This window comes from Engystomops pustulosus, chromosome 1 (genome assembly GCF_040894005.1).
Source record: "Engystomops pustulosus chromosome 1, aEngPut4.maternal, whole genome shotgun sequence".
NCBI classification, from domain to species: Eukaryota; Metazoa; Chordata; class Amphibia; order Anura; family Leptodactylidae; genus Engystomops; species Engystomops pustulosus.
In genome coordinates, this window is record NC_092411.1 from 32,760,796 (window position 1) to 32,780,626 (window position 19,831).

General features: G+C 43.6%; 2 protein-coding genes across 6 annotated transcripts in view; one reads left to right on the top strand and one right to left on the bottom strand.

The window, feature by feature from the left end:
• On the bottom strand, positions 1-12,743 carry TRIM23 (tripartite motif containing 23). 2 transcript variants are annotated; one of them, XM_072137245.1, is made up of 11 exons: positions 12,595-12,743; positions 8,862-9,024; positions 7,881-8,002; positions 6,121-6,399; positions 5,250-5,432; positions 4,894-5,109; positions 4,665-4,799; positions 3,232-3,361; positions 2,459-2,569; positions 2,248-2,372; positions 1-358 (listed from the first exon to the last, which is right to left on the bottom strand). In XM_072137245.1, the coding sequence occupies exons 1-11, from the start codon at positions 12,643-12,645 to the stop codon at positions 179-181; spliced, it is 1,695 nt and encodes a 564-aa protein (XP_071993346.1). In that variant the 5' UTR covers positions 12,646-12,743; the 3' UTR covers positions 1-178. The 2 variants fall into 2 exon arrangements, with proteins under 2 accessions (XP_071993346.1, XP_071993341.1); XM_072137240.1 differs by lacking the exon at positions 12,595-12,743 and adding an exon at positions 12,138-12,209.
• TRAPPC13 (trafficking protein particle complex subunit 13) overlaps positions 12,693-19,831 on the top strand; it is a 23,302-nt gene continuing 16,163 nt past the window's right edge. For 3 of the 4 annotated variants that reach the window (XM_072137251.1, XM_072137270.1, XM_072137280.1), the window contains exons 1-3: positions 12,694-12,844; positions 18,073-18,141; positions 19,132-19,231. In XM_072137251.1, the coding sequence (XP_071993352.1) occupies positions 12,799-12,844; positions 18,073-18,141; positions 19,132-19,231 (215 nt within the window). In that variant the 5' untranslated portion in view covers positions 12,694-12,798. Of the gene's footprint in view, positions 12,845-18,072; positions 18,142-19,131; positions 19,232-19,831 lie in introns of all 4 variants that reach the window. The other variant, XM_072137261.1, reaches the window with a different exon arrangement.

The following is a 19,831-nucleotide window of genomic DNA, read 5'->3' on the forward strand; positions in this document are numbered from 1 at the left end:
TCGCATGTAAGGATGGTTATTCCTAGACGTTCACATTGCATTGAAATACACGGACACTGGAGAAGCCCGTATGATATTAGCCGCGATGGACGCTTATAACGGCACGACATTCAGTAAGAAGCGAGTTACTGACGTAACACAGATATACACCTAAACAAGTGCCACCGGATCATCACATTTACGCCACATCCAGTACACCCGCAGCCACCAGCTGCCTGGAAAGCCAATCCAGGCCATCGTATAGCCCCATGCCACTGCGGGCATCACAGCCCTGGATGTACCAGCTGCGCCCACAGCACAGTTTGTGAAGACTCAAGAGCTCCGTCATTTCTTCCACCGACAGGGCACCCGCTACATCCTACAAGAAAGCACAGAATGGTGGAAATCACTACAGATGCAGATGCAATGAATATCATGAATTAAAGGGGTTGTCCACCTACAGTATATTTGCTAATAATAATATGTATTGTTTGTGTAATAAGAGATCTACTATTGTCTAATATACTTTCTGTATCAATTCCTCACAGATCTCTGCTTGCTGCCATTCTATGGGAAGCTTTATAGTTTACTTCCAATGGATAAATCCGGCCTTGTGATGTCACACAGGAGCACGGCTCGTTATATCCCTGGTCATGTGATGTCACACAGGTGCACGGCTCATTATATTCCTGGTCATGTGATGTCACACAGGTGGATGGCTTGTTACATCCATGGTCATGTGATGTCACACAGGTGCACGGCTTGTTTTATATCCATGGTCATGTGATGTCACACAGGTGAACGGCTTGTCATATCCAGGGTCATGTGATGTCACACAGGCTCACACTTCGTTATATCCCTGGTCATGTGATGTCACACAGGCTCACACCTCGTTATATCCCTGGTCATGTGATGTCACACAGGCTCACACCTCGTTATATCCCTGGTCATGTGATGTCACACAGGCTCACACCTCGTTATATCCCTGGTCATGTGATGTAACACAGGCTCACACCTCGTTATATCCCTGGTCATGTGATGTCACTCAGGTGAAAGGCTTGTTATATCCCTGGTCATGTGATGTAACACAGGCTCACACCTCGTTATATCCCTGGTCATGTGATCTCACACAGGTGCACGACTCATTATATCCCTGGTCATGTGATCTCACACAGGTGCACGGCTCAATTTTATCCACAGGAAATAAACAATGAAGCTTCCTATTAGAATGACAGCAAGCAGAGATCTAGAATTGATACAGAAAGTATTTATTTTTCGCTGGCAGTAGACAACCCCTTTAAAATACTAGAATTATGGGAAACCATACTCATAGACCCGACTTCCCCCCTCCAATCTGGTTCCAACATTGTTAGCCCTGCTAATTTAACACAATTTTAGTGTGGCAGAGATAGTTTCTTTGTTTCCCTGCAGACTGCTGAGTGCACGGCCTCATGTTTTCTGGAGCCCTAGAAGATTCTAGGGCTCCAGCAACAATTATAATGACGCATGCGCAATGCCCTTATTTAAAGTATTACATAAAAGTGAGTGGTGCAGACATATTTGCCTGTTCAACTTCTCCATCAATGTTGGCAGTACAAGGGGATCCCAAATATGTGAAAAGCGTTAATAAGAATCTACCATTAATTTCAACCTTATAAAGCGGCAGACAGTATTAGGTATTGTCCTTGGAAGATTTGTGAAATGGTACCTTTGTATGAAAAATGCAATAATATTCCAAGATTGTAGCTGGAAATGGAACACTGTGGTGCACTGGTGCGTGAGAGGTCTTCACTGAACCGCTTCATACTCCTTCCCCTGTAATTGGAGTCACTGCTGCTGGAGTTTCTGCTTGAATATTACAGATTTTACTGCCTATACTGTGTTCATTGAAGATATCTCACACGACCAGTCCAGCTACAAACCTGGAATAAAAATGCATTTTCTTTTTCCACAGTCCTAGTGCTACTAACAACACACACACACACACAATGTATGGTTACACAACTCTACAAGTCCAATACCTAACACTGTGTGTAGCTTTGTATGGTCAAAAGGGCTGACAGATTCCCTATAAATAAGGCTCATAATAGGTGGTCATACACAGTCATGCTAACACCTGCCGGAAAGGCAGCAAACTATTGGCCTTCGTTCGGTTTATGGGGTGTGTGGATATTTTCTCTTAGCACGTATAGTTATATGGCGGCATTATTTATGGGTGCACAGGCAGTATAGCGGTATTACCCCTGAAACTACGACACGAGCAGTTACCTGTTTATTAGCGAATATTAAAAGCAGGGCGTCACGTAATTCCTTCTCAGTCAGGAGCTTTGCAAGTTCACTATGAGCTTCTGTCACACGATCTCGGTGGCTGCTGTCTATTACGAATATTACGGCTGAAAAGACGGGAATAAAGTATAACAATACTCAGGATCGTTTGTCACTTCTCACCATCTGATCTCGTGACCGCGGGCGCACTCACCTTGTGTGTTAAGGTAATAATGCTTCCATAGGGGTCTCAGCTTGTGTTTGCCTCCGACATCCCAAATAGTGAACTTTAAGTTTTTATATTCAACGGTTTCGACGTTAAAACCTTTAAAAAGAAAAGAAAAAAGTATTTTCAGTCCCTCCACTAAACAGGAAAGGGAATGATAACCCAACCCCTTTAAGGGTTTAAAGGAAATCTACCACCAAAATCCATCATGATAAACCAGGAACACTCACTCATAGATCCAGGCACTGTGACTGTGGTAATCTTCTTATATTTCTTATCCATGGTCTCCTTCCTTCTAAAATCAACTTTTAAAATGATGCTAATGAGCTTGATGGGCTCTGAGGATGTTAGCAGAGCTCATCAGTACAGCAGATTCACAGGATAATACAATGAGCAGATATTGTCTCCTTTATTCCCCTGTTGAAATGTATCATCAGCAGGGGGAAGGAGACCTGATCTACTAATTGTAACAGCCTGCGAAGTTTCCGCATGGAGGACCCCCAGGAACCCTTCAGGGTCATTAGCATACTTTGAAAGTCATGGAAGGCGGCCATGGATAACAAATATAAGTAGATTACCACAGTCACAGTGCCCGGATCTATGAGTAAGTGTCCCTGGTTTATAATGATGGTAGATTTCCTTTAATGGATGTCTGTACCTACTTTTTAGCTGATTTTCTTAAATGTTTTGCAAACTTCCCCTGCAGAGGTTGACCCGCCCCGCCCCACCCCACACCAAAACAGAACTATACTACTACTAACCAATTGTAGGGATGGGTTGCATGAATTCATCTTGTTTCAGCTTGAATAAGATGGTTGTTTTTCCTGCTCCGTCCAGACCTAATGTTACGACGCGGATTTCCATTTTTGGACCAATGTGAACTCTGTTGTCCTGGAAAACAAAGATTATTCGACTATACAGAATAATCTACATACATTCAGTGAGTAAATGCTTCATCCCATAAAGATAAATCATAAGACTTGTAAGAATCCATACTGCTCATCACCCTGATCCTTATCAACAGCTAATGAATGAAAATTCTTTCCGTTCCAGAGTGTCCTGCCCAACCCGGATACATTTCTGGATAGGCAATCTGGCAAAATACGCCCCTATCTACCAGCCATGGCTTTGGTTGGCCAAGGAGACACCACTGGCCAATGAAAGCCATGGATATTTGCCAGGGGCATTCGTATGTGTCCAGTTTGCGGGGTGCGCATCTGAACCCAAATGGGAAGTTCGGGTCCACTCATCACTACCTACTGGTCTTAGTTCTTTTGATAACTGGGGATTGGACAGTGGGAAAGGGATAAGTGTACAAAGTCTTACTTAACATTTTTAATAAAAAATTTTAGAGGGGTCACCCCATACCATATATGAAAGTGGGATTTTCAAATAGGAATACCTATTTTACCCTTACCAAGCCCAAGCATATCATCTCGGCGTGCCAAGCGTAGTGAAAACAAGCGCTGGGAAAGGGGTGAATAGGAGGGTCGTGAGTATTTGTAGCGGTTTTTAACTTTTTAGAAGTGCTGTGCCTCTGTGTGTTCCTACAGTGGGATACGTCTTCCTTTTCGTCCCCCTCACCCCTGAAAGCTTAAGGAGGAGTGAACATCAGCAGCAGCCAGTGATTGGCGTTACCCCCTTATATGGACAGTGACATAACTTGGGTCCTCCCACAGCATATGCTCAGCGTTGGCCAGGGGAGGGATACAATACATTGTATTCTATGAGAAACAGAGGATGGGAAGACATATCAAGCTACAGGCAGCAGACTCAGTGGAGGTAATTGGAGCCTATGGGGGACGGATGCAACATATTGCATCCCTGCCCCGGCCACTGAGCATACACTGTGGCAGGTCCCAAATGATGTCGCTGTCCAGATAAGGAGAATGACATCACTGGGGCTAAAACCCTGAACATTGGCAGAAGCCAATGGGTGTGGTGGAGAGGAGGAGAAGCGAGTGCTGCTCGCCCCTCCCCTCCCCTTACAAAATAGTGGCGCACAACGTGCTTACGGCCAAGAGACAGAGCAGGCTTTTTTGCGGCCATGGCACAGTATGGAGAGCACACGTTGAGCTCACTGTACCCAGCCCGGGCGCCATAGTGAACTATAGGGGACGTATATGCGGCCGTATATATGTCCCCCATATGTTCGTGTGAATGCAGCCTAACCGTGTCTTAGGTCAGACCTTACCTTTGTGAATGTGACGGGAATACTGGCATCCAGCTGGTTGTGATCGGCCAGCTCGGTGAACTGCTGCTGCTGTTTCTGAAGGGTCTCCAGTAGTCGTGTGATCTCCTGCTTGGCCAGGACCACCCGGCAGTCATCCTGTGTGACAACGTGTGGCAGCAGAAGTTAGCAACTTAATACAATGACACCATGTACACAGCAGCATATGCACTGGCTATGCACCGAGACATACCTGCTGCAAGGCCTTCTCACAGTGCAGACAAGCGGTGGACACCTCCGATAACAAGATGGTCATGTTCTCTTGTTGCTGCCGCAGCCAGATCAGCTGTTCTCTCACTTGAGCGTCCACTACACTGAGCGCCATTTCTTCTTGACGGCAGAGCGTTTCATGCAGGTCTGAAAAATATGCTCGCACACAAGAGCGGGCGTTCTCTGCTGTACCGGGGACCTATTGGAAAAGTAATGGGGTATGACATATGTCATCATATTAATCATTTATATTAAAATCAATAATATAATGATACAGGCTCATCTTATACACAGGTAATGACTCTATATAATAGTGAAACCACACAATATATCTCCTACATGTTCAGTGTGGGCCATTCCGATCCCATCTTCCACTATCTGTTCTCCGCCTTCGATCTGCTGGACGATGCCAGTGAGTTTTCTGGAATACTCGGAGATCTCTTCTGTGAAGCTTCTTATACAATGCGCCATGTCCAATATGGAGGCGCGAATCTGACTCGCCTCGGTCTCCAGCACGGCATGCTAAATGTAAGGGGACAGTAAAATTAGATGAGTTTCTATCCAGTTTCCTCCTGTGATATGCATGGATGTAGGTTTCTATGTAATTCATACATATTAAATAAATTGGATCAAATTATTTAAAGAGTTGTCCGATTTAAAGCTGATGAAAAAGAGTAGATGTATACCATAGTAACCCTATTACAGCTCATGGTAGAGTATTATCGGGTACATTATGATACTGATCTTGTGTTATAACCCATCATAACAGCTTTCCATGTTAATGACAGGCTCTGGTATTCCCTTCCCTTTTATTTAGTTTTGAGGCACATCGGGGGTTTGTTCTCAGGCATACAAGGCAAGCTTCAAACCTTGAGCCATCACTATTTATTGTCGAAACTTTGGTTAAACGAGTTTTCTGTCCCCCCCCCCCCCCCAAGTTTCCATACTAAGGATCCACCCAACTTAATCACTGCACAAACACAGTTCTGCTTCACTGCTGCACATCCACAGCTTTTCATCATCACTTTTTGCCAGGTTTTCCGATCCAAACACAATTTTTTATTTTTTTTTTTTAAAGGATGGGCTTGTCCCAGTAATGTTACAGTCTTGGAAACCCAAATAAAGAAAAATAATAATTTTATTATTCTTTATTGCCACCGTGCTGCACATAAAGAATGTAACAGCCGCCTCCACAACGATTTCTTATTACCTTGTGACCCTGATGTTTTCCATATTCCTTGCAGACGCAGCACATCAATGGGCTAGTCTGACAGCCATCTTCTAAGCACACAAACTCAATGGCGTGAACTTGATGTTGGGTGCACAGGGTCTTCTCGTAGGGTTTGTCAGCTAAGGGCACACGTCTGTGTTTGGCGAGAGTCTTTGTGGAGTGGGTGTGAAGGGCACAGTCGGCACAGAGGTGGGTGGCACACACGGTGCAGTAGACTGATGCCACATGGCCCTCATCTTCATCACAGCGCACCACACTCTGAAACAATAAAATTAGCTGAAATATCACAAGTTTTATGTCCTTCTACTAATGATCTGTATTTCAAATCTAGACATGACAGTGGATAACTATCACTGGGAGCCTGAGCATTGTTACCCCTATTGATCACAACATCAGGGGCCCCCAAGTTCTCCCCAATAAGTGATCATTAATGGCAGGTCATTCGCAAAGGAGCCAGCACAAAGAGTCGCTTCATCTGCGTGAATGACGTGAGTCGGCTCACTAAACCTCGCACCTAAACGTCTACCTACTCCCCCTTTAAGCCAATATAATCGGGTTGAAAGTGGTGTGGGGTGACTGACTGCCCTGCCCTATCATATATTTAATAGGGAGTCGTTCAGGAGCCAGAAGTGCCGGCTCTTCTTAGTGAGTGGAGCCTAATGAGCCAGCTCGCTAAGAAGAGCCGGAATTCCCATCACTAGTGATCATTGCTTTATTCATAAAGTTACAACCCACATTGTCCGTCACAAGAAGCCAATACGATTTAAAGCTACAGCAAACTTTGTTTAGAGTCCAAAAACTAGCCAATCTTGGCACATTTTTTAGCACATTATTTATATTAACATGATATCCTGGGAAAAATCTGAAGATTATTATCTATTCACCTCTATGGTGCTGACGGAGATAGTTGAGCACGGTACTTGTAATCTTTGCACTGCAATCCTTGCTGCATCTGCTTTTAACAAGGCTCAAATCAAAGAAGAAAGTCTTTATCTTAATTTCCTTCCCTGCTTATGGTCTGTGTGTGGTGCTGGAAACTATCAGTGTCGGGACTACTGCGGTGCACGTGGGACTAACAAGCTGAGTCTGCACGGGGTAAGCTGAACAATATTTGTTAGGACACTCGTTTGCTCAGTACTCAACTACTTCGGTCTGTGCCAAAGACGTCAGCATGCCTTCTCGACCTGCTGCTCGATTTATTAGGTGGGGGGGGGGGGTAGGTTGGAGGACTGTTGAGCATCCTTGAGGAATTCACCACTTTAACATCTTCTCTTCAGTTCTGTTAGACATCTGAATGAGATTGTTATCTTGTGTATGATACTAAAATCACATATAGAACCTTAGATGAGAGCACATGACCTGACCTTCCCCTGCATTCTCTAAACTTGACTCATCAAAATATGACTCTTCTGTGCTCATTTCACATAACTTTAGAGGTGCATTTTAAGAGATAAATAAGGACATTTTGTACCCTACATGTAGTGGAAGGAGCTGTTAGTTTAGTGGTAACGATTCTTGTTACTCTTAGTTATACGTCTCCGATAGACCCCAATAGAAGTCTTCAGGACATATTCCTCCTCTGCCCTGAATCTCAGCACACTGTACCTAACACCTCGTACAACAATGTATTTTATTCTTCACTTTGAAACAGAATGGAATATATATACTGGTAACACAAGTCTCCCTCCACCACGTTAAGGACCCAAGTTTCTTGGCAGGAACAGGTCAGGCACATGTACCTCTCCATATCCTCCTACAGACTCTTCCAAGGATCCGGTCTGGCCACTCGCACCGTTCTGGAGTCGTTCAAGCAGTTCGAGTAGAGCAAAATTTTTCTTTAGACCCCAAACTCCAGAGTCTCCTGTATAGTTAAGAAAGTGTCAGGGGGAGAGAGAGAAAGATAAGTAACCTGCATTATTTTTTAAATTTTGACCCCCCCCCTCCCCAAATACAAAAGTAAAGATAAAACTTTTATCAATGAACGAGCCAATCCCCTGTGAGCTGATCCCAAGTAGTAGACATTGGATTTAACCCATCAGTTTATGAACTGTATCACAGACATGTATGGTCTATTTAGAGGTGAGTACATGAAGGTATGACCCTATAGACATCCAGGAACACTTGCTTTTATTTTTAGATGGTTTCTTAATCGAAAAAGACAAAGCACCAGCTTTTGAAACCAGAGTCTCCACCATTGGCTACTTCTGACCCGGGCTTTTTATTTTAATACTTACTACTACCATCAAATTACACACTGATTATGTTATAGTTCAACCTTAAATCCATCATGATAAACCAACAGCACTCTTCTTATATTTGTCCATAATCTTCTTTATATATATCCATGGTCTCCATCCTTCTACTAGTTACTAGTGCCCCTCCGTGCTGTAGCTTCACAGGTTGTTACACTGTCTCCTCCTCCTGCTCTGCACTTCTCCCCTCACTCTGCCGGCTGAAATCTCACACAGTTGGAGGGGGATGTCCTCCTGCACAATGGAACAGCCTGTGAATCTGCAGCACAGAGGGGCTCTGGTAATGCCCTTGTGGCTCATTAGCATAATTCCCGGTGCCTGGATCTATGAGTCAGTGTGCCTGGTTTATCATGATGGATTTTGACGATAGATTTCCTTTAAATCTAGATATACTATACGTGATATTATCCTTTAAATAGCACCAATTTCTTAATTTTATTTTTTTACATAAAATCCATATTTTCTTACCTAGTTCAGTAACCTGTCGGTCAAATGGGCAGCGTATTGCTCTGCCATGTAGAGGAAGGCGAGTCAAGCAGTCATGGCAGACCGTGTGGCCACACAGCAGAAGGCGAGGTACTTTGTCTCCTTGTAATGTAAAGACGTCTTCACAGACACCGCACTCCAGGACCTAATGAGGACACAAGGAAACAGGTTACTAAGAATAATAGAAGATGCCAAGGGGAGCCCAAAGGCCAGAGCCACTAAGAGAATATATAATGACCTACATTACATCTCCTCGCATCCCATGCCAATGTGCAGAGGGCATCAGCTCAAGTAAGGGCTCAATCACATTGCCTTTACAGTGCGGGAGGGGAGGGGGCAAAGCGGGATGTTCCTTACCCACAAATCTTCTTTTTATGTACCACATTTCGTCCATGGGGGCTGTATATAATTTAACCACGAGGGGCCAAACACAAAATAACCACGAGGGGCCAAACACAAAATAACCACGAGGGGCCAAACACAAAATAACCACGAGGGGCCAAACACAAAATAACCACGAGGGGCCAAACACAAAATAACCACGAGGGGCCAAACACAAAATAACCACGAGGGGCCAAACACAAAATAACCACGAGGGGCCAAACACAAAATAACCACGAGGGGCCAAACACAAAATAACCACGAGGGGCCAAACACAAAATAACCACGAGGGGCCAAACACAAAATAACCACGAGGGGCCAAACACAAAATGACCACGAGGGGCCAAACACAAAATGACCACGAGGGGCCAAACACAAAATGACCACGAGGGGCCAAACACAAAATGACCACGAGGGGCCGAACACAAAATGACCACGAGGGGCCGAACACAAAATGACCACGAGGGGCCGAACACAAAATAACCACGAGGGGCCGAACACAAAATAACCACGAGGGGCCAAACACAAAATAACCACGAGGGGCTGTTTGGTATGATAAACTAGTGAAGATTTTAGGGTTTAATAGGGAGTAACTTTACAACAATTGGGAGTGCCCTGCTAGGGACAGTGTATTTTTAGAGGCAGTTTGTCAACATCCAATTTATCTGTAATCATCCAGTTACTAAAAAATATACAAAAATCCAGAACTAGTAAAAAACTCCCATATAAAAGCCCCAAACTGTACTATATCTGGATTCATTGTCTAAAACTTTGCCTTACGTGGCTACTTTTGAGCGGTGAGTGAATCGTGGTTACTTAGTGGGTCATAATGTATGTTGTATTATAAATGATGCATCATAGTTGGGGATCTGATACACATTGTACATGGGGCCCAACAGCTTTGATGGAAACCTACCATTTAGAATGGCAGGGGTAAGCTGTAAGTACCGAGCACCAGCTCAGGGTGAGCTGGTGCCGGTACTTACTTTCGTTAGTGTTATAAACCGCGGTATCGCGGTTTTAACACTTTTTAAACTTTAGAGCAGGAGAGGCTTTGGCGCCGCGCGACCGTGCGCGGGGAACATCTCCGCTATTTCCTATGGAGGCGCACGATCGTGCGCACGCAGCGCCGAAGCGTCTTCTGCTTTAAAGTTTAAAAAGTGTTAAAACCGCAATACCGCGGTTTATAACACTAACGAAAGTAAGTACCGGCACCAGCTCACCCTGAGCTGGTGCTCGGTACTTACAGCTTACCCCTACCATTCTAACTGGTAGGTTTCCTTTAAGTTTACTGCTCTAAGACTGTGAAACATGGGACTGTTTTAGTTTCTGAATGTCTAATGCCGCTACATGAAAAGGGGCCCACTGAAACCTGGAGCCAGCCCTGCTTCCCCTGTATAGTGGCCGTGCCAAGGTATTGCAGCTCTGCTCATATATAACTAGAATAAGGGGCCAGGTACTCAAACTTGAAAACTTGGAAATTCTCCTTTTATTCCCAATCATTTAAAGGAAATCTATCATTTGATTTGATACATTATGAAGCAAACATACCTTGAGAATGCTGTAGCTATACTGATGCAGAAACATATCTTGTTTAAATCCTGAGCTGAGTGGTTTTGCTGAAAGATAATGAGGCTGTGTCACTCCTGTGCCTGGACTCAGTGCTTCTCCTGTCACATTAATTATGCACTGCTCCAGAGAATGATGTAATCACTGTGTTGTGCCTCACAGGCAGAAGTAATCAATCGGTGCACCATCCCCCTGCTGCTGTGTATGAGTGATCTAGCTCAGGTTGATAAGTCCTGTCTGGACAGTTCAGGAAGCTCGATGGCTGAATCCAACCCAGCTTTTCCAGGGTCTTGAATGTTATCATTATTTTTTTCAGCAAAACTACTCAATTCAGGGATTAAACAAGATATGTTTCTGCATCAACGTAGCTACAGCATTCCCAAGGTATGTTTGGTCCATAATGCATCAAATCAAATGGTAGATTTCCTTTAAAGAGTATCTAAACATTTGATGCATTATTCATTCAGAAATTAATAAAAGCAGGTGATAACAGTAAAATATCATACTAGGAAAAGCAGCTTCTCTGTTCATTTTTCTGATTTTTCTCCTGCAGTGAATATGAAAGCCTTCATAGGTCCCTACACTTCAGACAGATAAGGAGGCCAGTGATTAACTCTTTCCATACCTTGAGAATATTACCCTTGACGATTGATCTCTCTAAGCAGATAAGACTATCCAGGAATTAAAAGGGTTGTCTAGGTATACACATATATATATATATATATATATATATATATATATGGCTAAGAAAACACAAAAATAACTTACCTTCCCCCGCCCTCCCATTGTCGCGCACTGTTGCTCGTCAGTGCTGTGCCTCGGTTCCGTTGGCAGGCGTTTTGATCTGATTACTTCGGGTCGCTGGATACAGCATTGAATCTAAGGCCCTGACTATGTATACAAACAGAGGCACAGAACCGACAGGCGGTGATACGGGACAACGGGACCGCCAGAGAAGTCACGGACTGGATATATTTTAAACCAAAACAACCCCTTTAAGTCATTAGACCCTGATCTCTCAGTTGTCAGTGGATACAGGACAGAAACTGATTTAATGAACATCCACCACCAGGATGAATGGCTTTATGCAAATGAGCCTGAGAGGCTCCTGTCTCCATTAACACCTATGGAGCATGGAGCCCCTCAGGCTCATTTGCATACAGTCCTTCATCCCTTTAAATAAGGAAAAAAAAGAGCAAAAAGAAGGAAACTGGAACAGGATTCATTAATAAAGTATATTACACAGTTTACTATTATCATCTACAATGTGTTTTATAACATTTGGCTAAAAGTTTGGTTATTCTTTACGTATTCTGGATCATCTTTTCTTGCGTTTCCGAGTTCTACCATTTCTCCGTTATTCATCCTAGAAATTTAAGAGAAATTAGCCAAGTAGGCGTTACTAGAGGCGTGTGCCTGCAGTGTGTCAGCTCTGATTGGATATTATTATGCTGTGTAAGGACACGCCTCCTACGGGTAACACCCATTTGGTCTTCTACGCAAATCCACAACAGAGCAATGCCCAATAGACAACATTACAATAAAAGATGAGAATAAATCTGCATATATTATGAGAGTAATGAGAATAAGTAGGTTTTGCATCTCCCACCCTGCAGCGGACACCGCACTAGACGCAGTGACACCAAAACACAAGTACAAGTCGCCTGGTGACGTGTGAACAGAGCCCAGGCCCTCATTGCCGCATTACAGTCAACCCCCAGCAGGAGGCGCCCACCTCTCCGTCCATTACTGCCCCTGTACTCACCTTGACTGCCCCTCCTGATACCCCCCGGCTCTGCCTGCTGGTGCCCTCCATCCTGCCAGCTGAGGGGAGCAGATATTTCCTTAGTGGTCTAAAGGACCTCCGATGACGTCATGACCACGTGAGGCGTGTGTGGGCGGAGCAACTCTAGAATTTACACCGGAAGCAGGAAATAGCATCTACTCCGCTACAGACTGTGCAGGCGCCATGGACGTGAACCAACCTAAGCAGGAGCACCTACTGGCCCTGAAAGGTACAGAGTCCGGGGGCCTGGAGGTGTCATGTCCGACCACGGGAGCCATAGAAAGCTCTGACACTGCTATAGGCAATTGTTTTAGTAATAATCCCTCCCCTCCTGCACCTTCCCTCTAGGATCAGGACCCCCATCATCTGCTAATTTCTGCTGTAAACCTTTAAGGGAAATAATCTTGTGTGTGTTTTTCCCATATAGAGATATGACACTAATGATAAAACCCCCCATCAAATTGCAACATTGTTTCCCTCTCCTGCAGATCTATTGGTGTATCCTAGTCCCCCCCCCCCCCGTCCCCCCATCCCTTGTTTATCCAAACTTTCCACATTTCCTCCTCCATCCATGGAGAAAAAGGCAGGCACTTTATATGCCGTCACATGCTGGAAAAAGGAAGGTATGGGGTCTATGTTGGCAAAGGGGTTATAGCACCCTAAGATGGTGCAGGGCGTAGAGGAATTGGGATTTGGATATACTTTGCAGCGTGCACCATATACTAGACTCGTGCTGCCCAGGTCCAGTGTATGATTTCATTACGTGAGATAAGCCTGGACACGCACCTTTACGGGTGTATTGGCCAAATTTGATGTGACAATTATATAATATGTTTAGGGAGTTCCCAGGAGTTGTGTTCTCTCTGAGGTTTCCAGCTGAAATCTGTAGCCAGCATGTTTTAAAGAAATGTACCTTTATTTTTTTTATGTCCATTAAGCAGTTTTCAACATAACACCAGTTTAATCCGTATGCTAATGAGGCAGTTGGTGCACCTGGGCATGTCCTTGCGGCACTGCTATTACTGCCTGGACCACTACCCTCTCTATTGGACAAGAGGGAAGCAATTTATACAGGAATAACAGTTCTCCAGGTGCTGAGGATAGTGTCTCATTAGCATATGGATTAAACTGGGAACATCTTGAAAACCTCATAATGGTTGTCAAACTGTAGTTACAGTTGGTTCCATTTTCCTTCTTCCATGTCATGTCGGCACGTCTGGCCCAACTGGAATTGCTAGGGGTCATGCCTGCTTGTATATCACTGACCCCAGCACTTCCAGCCAGACAGAAGTATGGGTGCGATGGAGTAGCAAAGCAAGTTTTTTTTTTTTTTTCTTAGCGACCCTCTAACGGCACTATGGATTTTTTTTAGAATTTTAAAGAGAGAGTATTATTTTTTTTTCTGAATAGTGTCAGGGGTTTCTCTAACAAACCCAAAAAAACATATTCTCACCTCTATCTTTATTTCTGCCCAGTGCGACAGCTTCCCTCATTAGGTCATATTGATTTTATGCAGTGGGTTCCTTCGTTGGCACCTCCTAGAACAGTGGTACTCAACCTTTCTAATGCTGTGACCCCGCAATACAGTTCCTCATGCTGTGGTGACCCCAAACCATGCAACTCACCGTAAAAACACAGTAAAATTGCGGCTCCGATGGCTTTATGCGACCCCCGGTTTTGGCCGTTCGACCCCCGCTGGGGTCCCGACCCACAGGTTGAGAACCACTGTCCTAGAGTGAGAGTGAAAAGCTGCTTTAACCTCAGCTCGGTGGGCACAAATTGGTAATTATTACTGTGTCCTGCAGTATTCGGACATTGGGGACATTTATCAGGACTTCTATGTCAGAAAACGGTTGTAAAAGTTCTGAAATAGTCACAATTGGTAGCACAGCTCCATCAAATTGTGATGATTATCCTCTTTACGCCATCTCTCCGCCGAAGGGGCGTAAACCGGGTGTAGGAACACCAGCTGTGCCTGGAGATTCCCCGCAGTCTTATGCTGCGCAGCCTCCCTGCAAGATACTTTAGGAGGTCTAAGCCTCTTAATGTATCTGGCCGGGATATCTTGCACGCACACAATAACTCTCCCCCATCATGCTCTAGAATTTTAAAAAATATATGCAATTATTGGTACATTCCTTGCCAAATATAAATTGGTGCTACCCATTTGTGACCTGACCCAAGACGTAAGTGACCCCATCTATATTGTGCCGTACTTCTGCTTCAGGTCTACGTCCTATGTGATAAGAGGACATGGAAGACAATGATCTGTGGTCGGGAAGACGTCCGGACAGCTGTAACGTTATTATTAACCTCTTCCAGTACAAGCCCCACAATAGACAAGACCCCATGCAATCAGTAGAACTTTTTTGGCTTGTACGGTGGCAGTGATGACTTCTTCTGGGATGGAGGTCATCTTACATTGCCGGCCTACACAAGTCAACTCGGAGGATTTGCAAAAGATAGCCGCTGGCTCACTGGAAGAATTTCCACTTCGACTTTTACCAAAGTTTGTACCATGGTTTCCATATCATTTGCGGACGTTTACCCTTAAACCGCAAAAACAACCTCCGTTTCTTGAAGTGGATCTCTCCTCCAAGGTCCACCATGACTCCTTTGATCCTATTAATGTGGAGCCACATATTTATCATGACCCTGCGGCAGATCTATTAGAGTTCAAGGCAAACACAAGGAGTGACGACAGCAGAAAAGTGTCATGTACAGAACAGGACAAAGTCGCATGTGAAGCGCCGAACATAAAGAAGAACACACACGTGCGGTCATGGAGCGTATGTACCCAAATAAGTGGCATCAGAGATTCCATCGTTCCTCCATCTCCAGAACTGAAATGTATCTTGGAAAGACTCAAGCTGAATCTTTACCACAGGGGGAGATGGACTATCCAGCCTTCTGTCTGTGGGGACCTGAGTCTGGAAGAAGTTTGGGATAAGTTGAGCAGACTGACCAGACATGGAGATCTTCCCAGCTGTAACGCCACATTGCAACGAGACCTCGGCGAAATATGGATTTTCTGTGACCTGCGCTATTCCGAATACGTTGGAGAATTATTGAGGTTAAAGTTAAAACTTTCTGGAAAAATTGACTTGCTTGTTCACAAGCATGGGGTCATTTTATCTGTGTAATTTTTCTTTTTTTTTTTCTTTTTTATAAATTTATATGTTTTTATAAATTTGTACTACAAAAAATGTCTTAAAGGCATAAATTGGGTTGTTCATGAAATCTAAGACAAACTAAAAAGTAGATGTACAGGCAGTCCACGAGTTGCATACAAGATAGGTTCTTAAGTTGAATTTGTATTTAAGTCGAAACTGTATATTTGTATAATTGTAGATCTAAACAATTTTTTTTTTCTGTAATGGGACCAAGGATTATCCATAGCTTCATTACAGACACCTTACAGCTGATTATTGCAGCCTGGGACTATAGTAAAGCATTCAGAAAGCTCCACCAGAGGTCACAGTGGGCAGAGTGGTCTGTCTGTAACTAGGGGTTGTCTTTAAGTCGGGTGTCCTAAGTTAGTTGTCCATAACAGCTGGTAAAGATGTTGGTTCTATCTGGCAAATATTTGGAATTCTGCCTTCAGGGGTAGTCTGGTGACCATCGTACAAGCCAGTTCCCAGGAGCTGCCAATAAGCAAGTTTGTTCCGAAACACTCGCTCTGTGACCATTTGGGATTTATCAAGCCGAACCTAGAACCTGCAGAACTGAATGGACCTGCTGAGTGCAGTTCAGATGTTCTAGATTCTTTGTGGTAAATCCACAATACGCACCAAATAGAGAAAGTGTTTGTCTGTCAGCTCCCTCCTGGGCAGCCGTTTTAACCCAACAATTACCTATTGTGTATGATGGGCACTTTTGAGGGGATTTTGGAAAAACCCCATATGGACAGATTTTCGTTCAAAATATAAAAAAAAAAACATTCTGTGACATTCCCCCTTTTAAAGGGATATTCCTGATAACTGATATAGTATGTTCACTAAATGATAAATGCCATTCTGATAGTGGGGAAAAACCCTTTGGTTTCTTCAGCTGTAATTATTTCTATGCTGTATTTTTTATATATAATTTGTTGTAGAGTTCAGTATGAATTTATAAATGTTTGTTTATTCAATAAAGTTTTGATCTGTTTTTAAACTTGATGGATAACTTTTAAAGTGTTTTTTCTGGTTTATTTTTATTGATTTCATATTGCCGACATCTTAGCGCTCCTCTTGTTCCTGCAGCCTCTTTACAGATCTGATGCTGCATCGTTCCCATTGGCAGGATAAATCTAAATATGATGGCTAATTTTACTGTGTATTGATTTTGTTAAATGGATGCAATATTTTACATTGACCACTGGATGTCACTATAATAATCTGCAAAAAGTAAAAAGGCGCTCTGCCCACCCGCGCACACTATAATGCCATCAATGGCGACACCACCTCATCCTAGTGTGTGAACTTTTGAAGAACACTGTAGCTGAAATGTATGTTTCTCACTGTTAGTGAATAAATCGTCTGATAGTCCAGGGAAGGGCATTCCAGAGAATTGGTGCAGCTTGGGAGAAGTCCTGGAGATGTGAGTGAGAGGTTCGAATTAAGGCACATAATAGATCACTGGTAGATCGAAGATCACGGGATAGACGATAGAGTGAGCAGAGAGGTAGGGAGGTCATCATGCAGAGCTTTGTGGATGAGAGTGATTTATTTTAAACTGTATATGATAGAAGACGGGCAACCAGTGCAGTGATTGACATAGACTGGAGTCATCCGTGTAGCGTTTGGTCTAAAAGACAAGCCTGGCTGCTGCATTAAGAATAGATTGTAGAGGAGAGAGTTTAGTGAGTGGATGAATGATTAGTAGGGAGTTGCAGTAGTCTAGACAAGAGTGAATCAGAGAGACAATTGGCATATTAGAGGTTTAAATTGTAAGAAACCCGATTTTAGCGTCCTATAAGATAAGAATCTCATTGTTCAGATCGCATCAGGCTCTGTGGCCTACACAACTCGAAATCCAGATGGTTAAATACAAAGTTGTAATTCTTTTCATACCCTGGTTGAGGGGACTGGTTGTTTAGTGGGGTTAAAGCTCTTTAAAAAAAAAAAAAAAAAAAAGTATAGAGGCCCTTCTGTCGTGAACTGCAAATGACAGTATCGATAACATTTGGTACTATATAGACTTCCACATGGAAGTGGCTTTTAAAATGTATTTTTTCTGCTGTTATTTCTACTTTTCATGGTAGAAGAGAAGTTCTCTTGCAGGTTTTTTTGTCCAGATGTAGATGCGGATTCGTTACATACATTCGTCTACATCTATTACAGACAGGATCAGTCAGTATACCCCATGTGTGCAGAGTCTTACATGAATAGATTTTGGTGATCCTCCTTGGGTGTGCTCCCTGACCTGATGCTCAATCCTTGAAGTGTAATTCCTGTTATTTTTCTTCCTATTCAGTAATGCGTCTTACGAAACCAACTTTATTTACAAATATCCCGGTGACATGTGAAGAGCGGGACCTTCCAGGTATGTATGGTAATTTTGGACTCTATAATGAAATGGTGGAGATAGTAACATATGATTATATGTTGACTTGGTTACGTAGAGAAGGACTGTTGGGTTCTGTTCTAGAAACTCGCTCCGTACCGCTGAATTCAATGTAAGAGTTAGAGATTCGGTCTTGGAAATCTTGCCAGTGCATGGAGCGAGATTCTCAGGCTCCGCTCACTGGAGGGTTACTGGCCTTCTAGGAATTTTTCCGCTTTTATCTATATACATAATTGTTGCAACACTAAAGGGATCCTGCGAACAATACCTTGTCCTTCCGGTGTACAGGAAGTCTTTCTATATCATTTCAATGTTACTGCATGTCTAAAATAAAAACAAACTCCTTTTATTCCTGCCTAAGAAGCTGTCAAGGAAGAGGGGTAGCTCCACCAAGCAGTCAAGCTACCCCGCCTCCTAACTGGAGTTTGCTCTGCCCACCCGCCAACAGCACTTTCCGGCATTCTTGCACATGCACAGTGAACACCATATAACCTGAGAGTGACTCTGGCAAGAAGAGGCAGGGGTAGACCGTTCCAGATGTCAGCAGGAGGGGGAGTGAGCAGAGCAAACTGCGGTTAGGAGGCGGGGTTGCTCGACTGTTTGGTCGAGCTACCCTTCCTCCTTGACTGCATCTTAGACGGGACTAAAAGGCAACATTTAAAGATCTAAAAAGACATCCTGTACACTTCCAAATGGCAGAACAAGGTACTATTTGGGGGGTCTAAAGAGGTGACGTGTTCCCTTTAAAGGACTCCCGTTCTTACAAATATTGGGAGAATCTCCTTCATAAAGAGATCGCGGGAGGGATCTTATATTCTTATCCAAATTGGTCAACCATGTCCAAAGTGATAACAATCAATTCCCAATGGCCTATAGGAATAGACTCTAACAAACACCCCTTTTATAGGTAAGGTCTTTCATGCCCTGGACATGTTATTACTGATAATATCTTGGCGTTTCTGCTCTCAGGTGATCTTTTTAATAATCTTATGAAGGAAGACCCTTCCACAGTAAAAGGAGCGGAAATACTGATGCTGGGAGAGATGCTGACGCTACCACAAAACTTTGGGTAATGCCTTCTACTTCCTATTTCTTAGTTATTGTGCTTTTTATGTTTAGTATAACTTTCTAAAAGTGTATTGTGAACTGAACAGATTTGGCTTTTACCTGTGGACACTTTTCTCATTGGAGCCAATCAGATGGATGAAATATAACTAAAGATGGTAACACAAAGAACTAGATGGTAATCGCTACCAGATTTCAGTGGGATCAGACTGATGACAAATGTTTTGGGGAAAAAAAGGATGTTGGATTACAATATGCCTGATCCATTGTGGGAGAGCAGAAGTGCCCGACGGTCTCTCTCTTCTTATTGAATACTCCTCATCTTACAGACCCCTCCGGTCTATTAATCCCCATGTCCCATGCCTCTTCTAAGTATTCAGCACTTCATGTCATGTGACCAGGGTGATGTCATCCATGGTCCTTTCTTTACCCTGTAACATTTGCAAAGTCTTCTCCATGTATGAATATGATAACATGAAATCACAGCAGCCTTCTTGGAGGATGGGGAGGAGTAGAAGTCCAAGGAGGCTGCTCTGATTTCATGTGATCAGATACAAACATGGGGTAGACTTTGCAAATGTTACAGGGTAAAGAAAGGACCTTT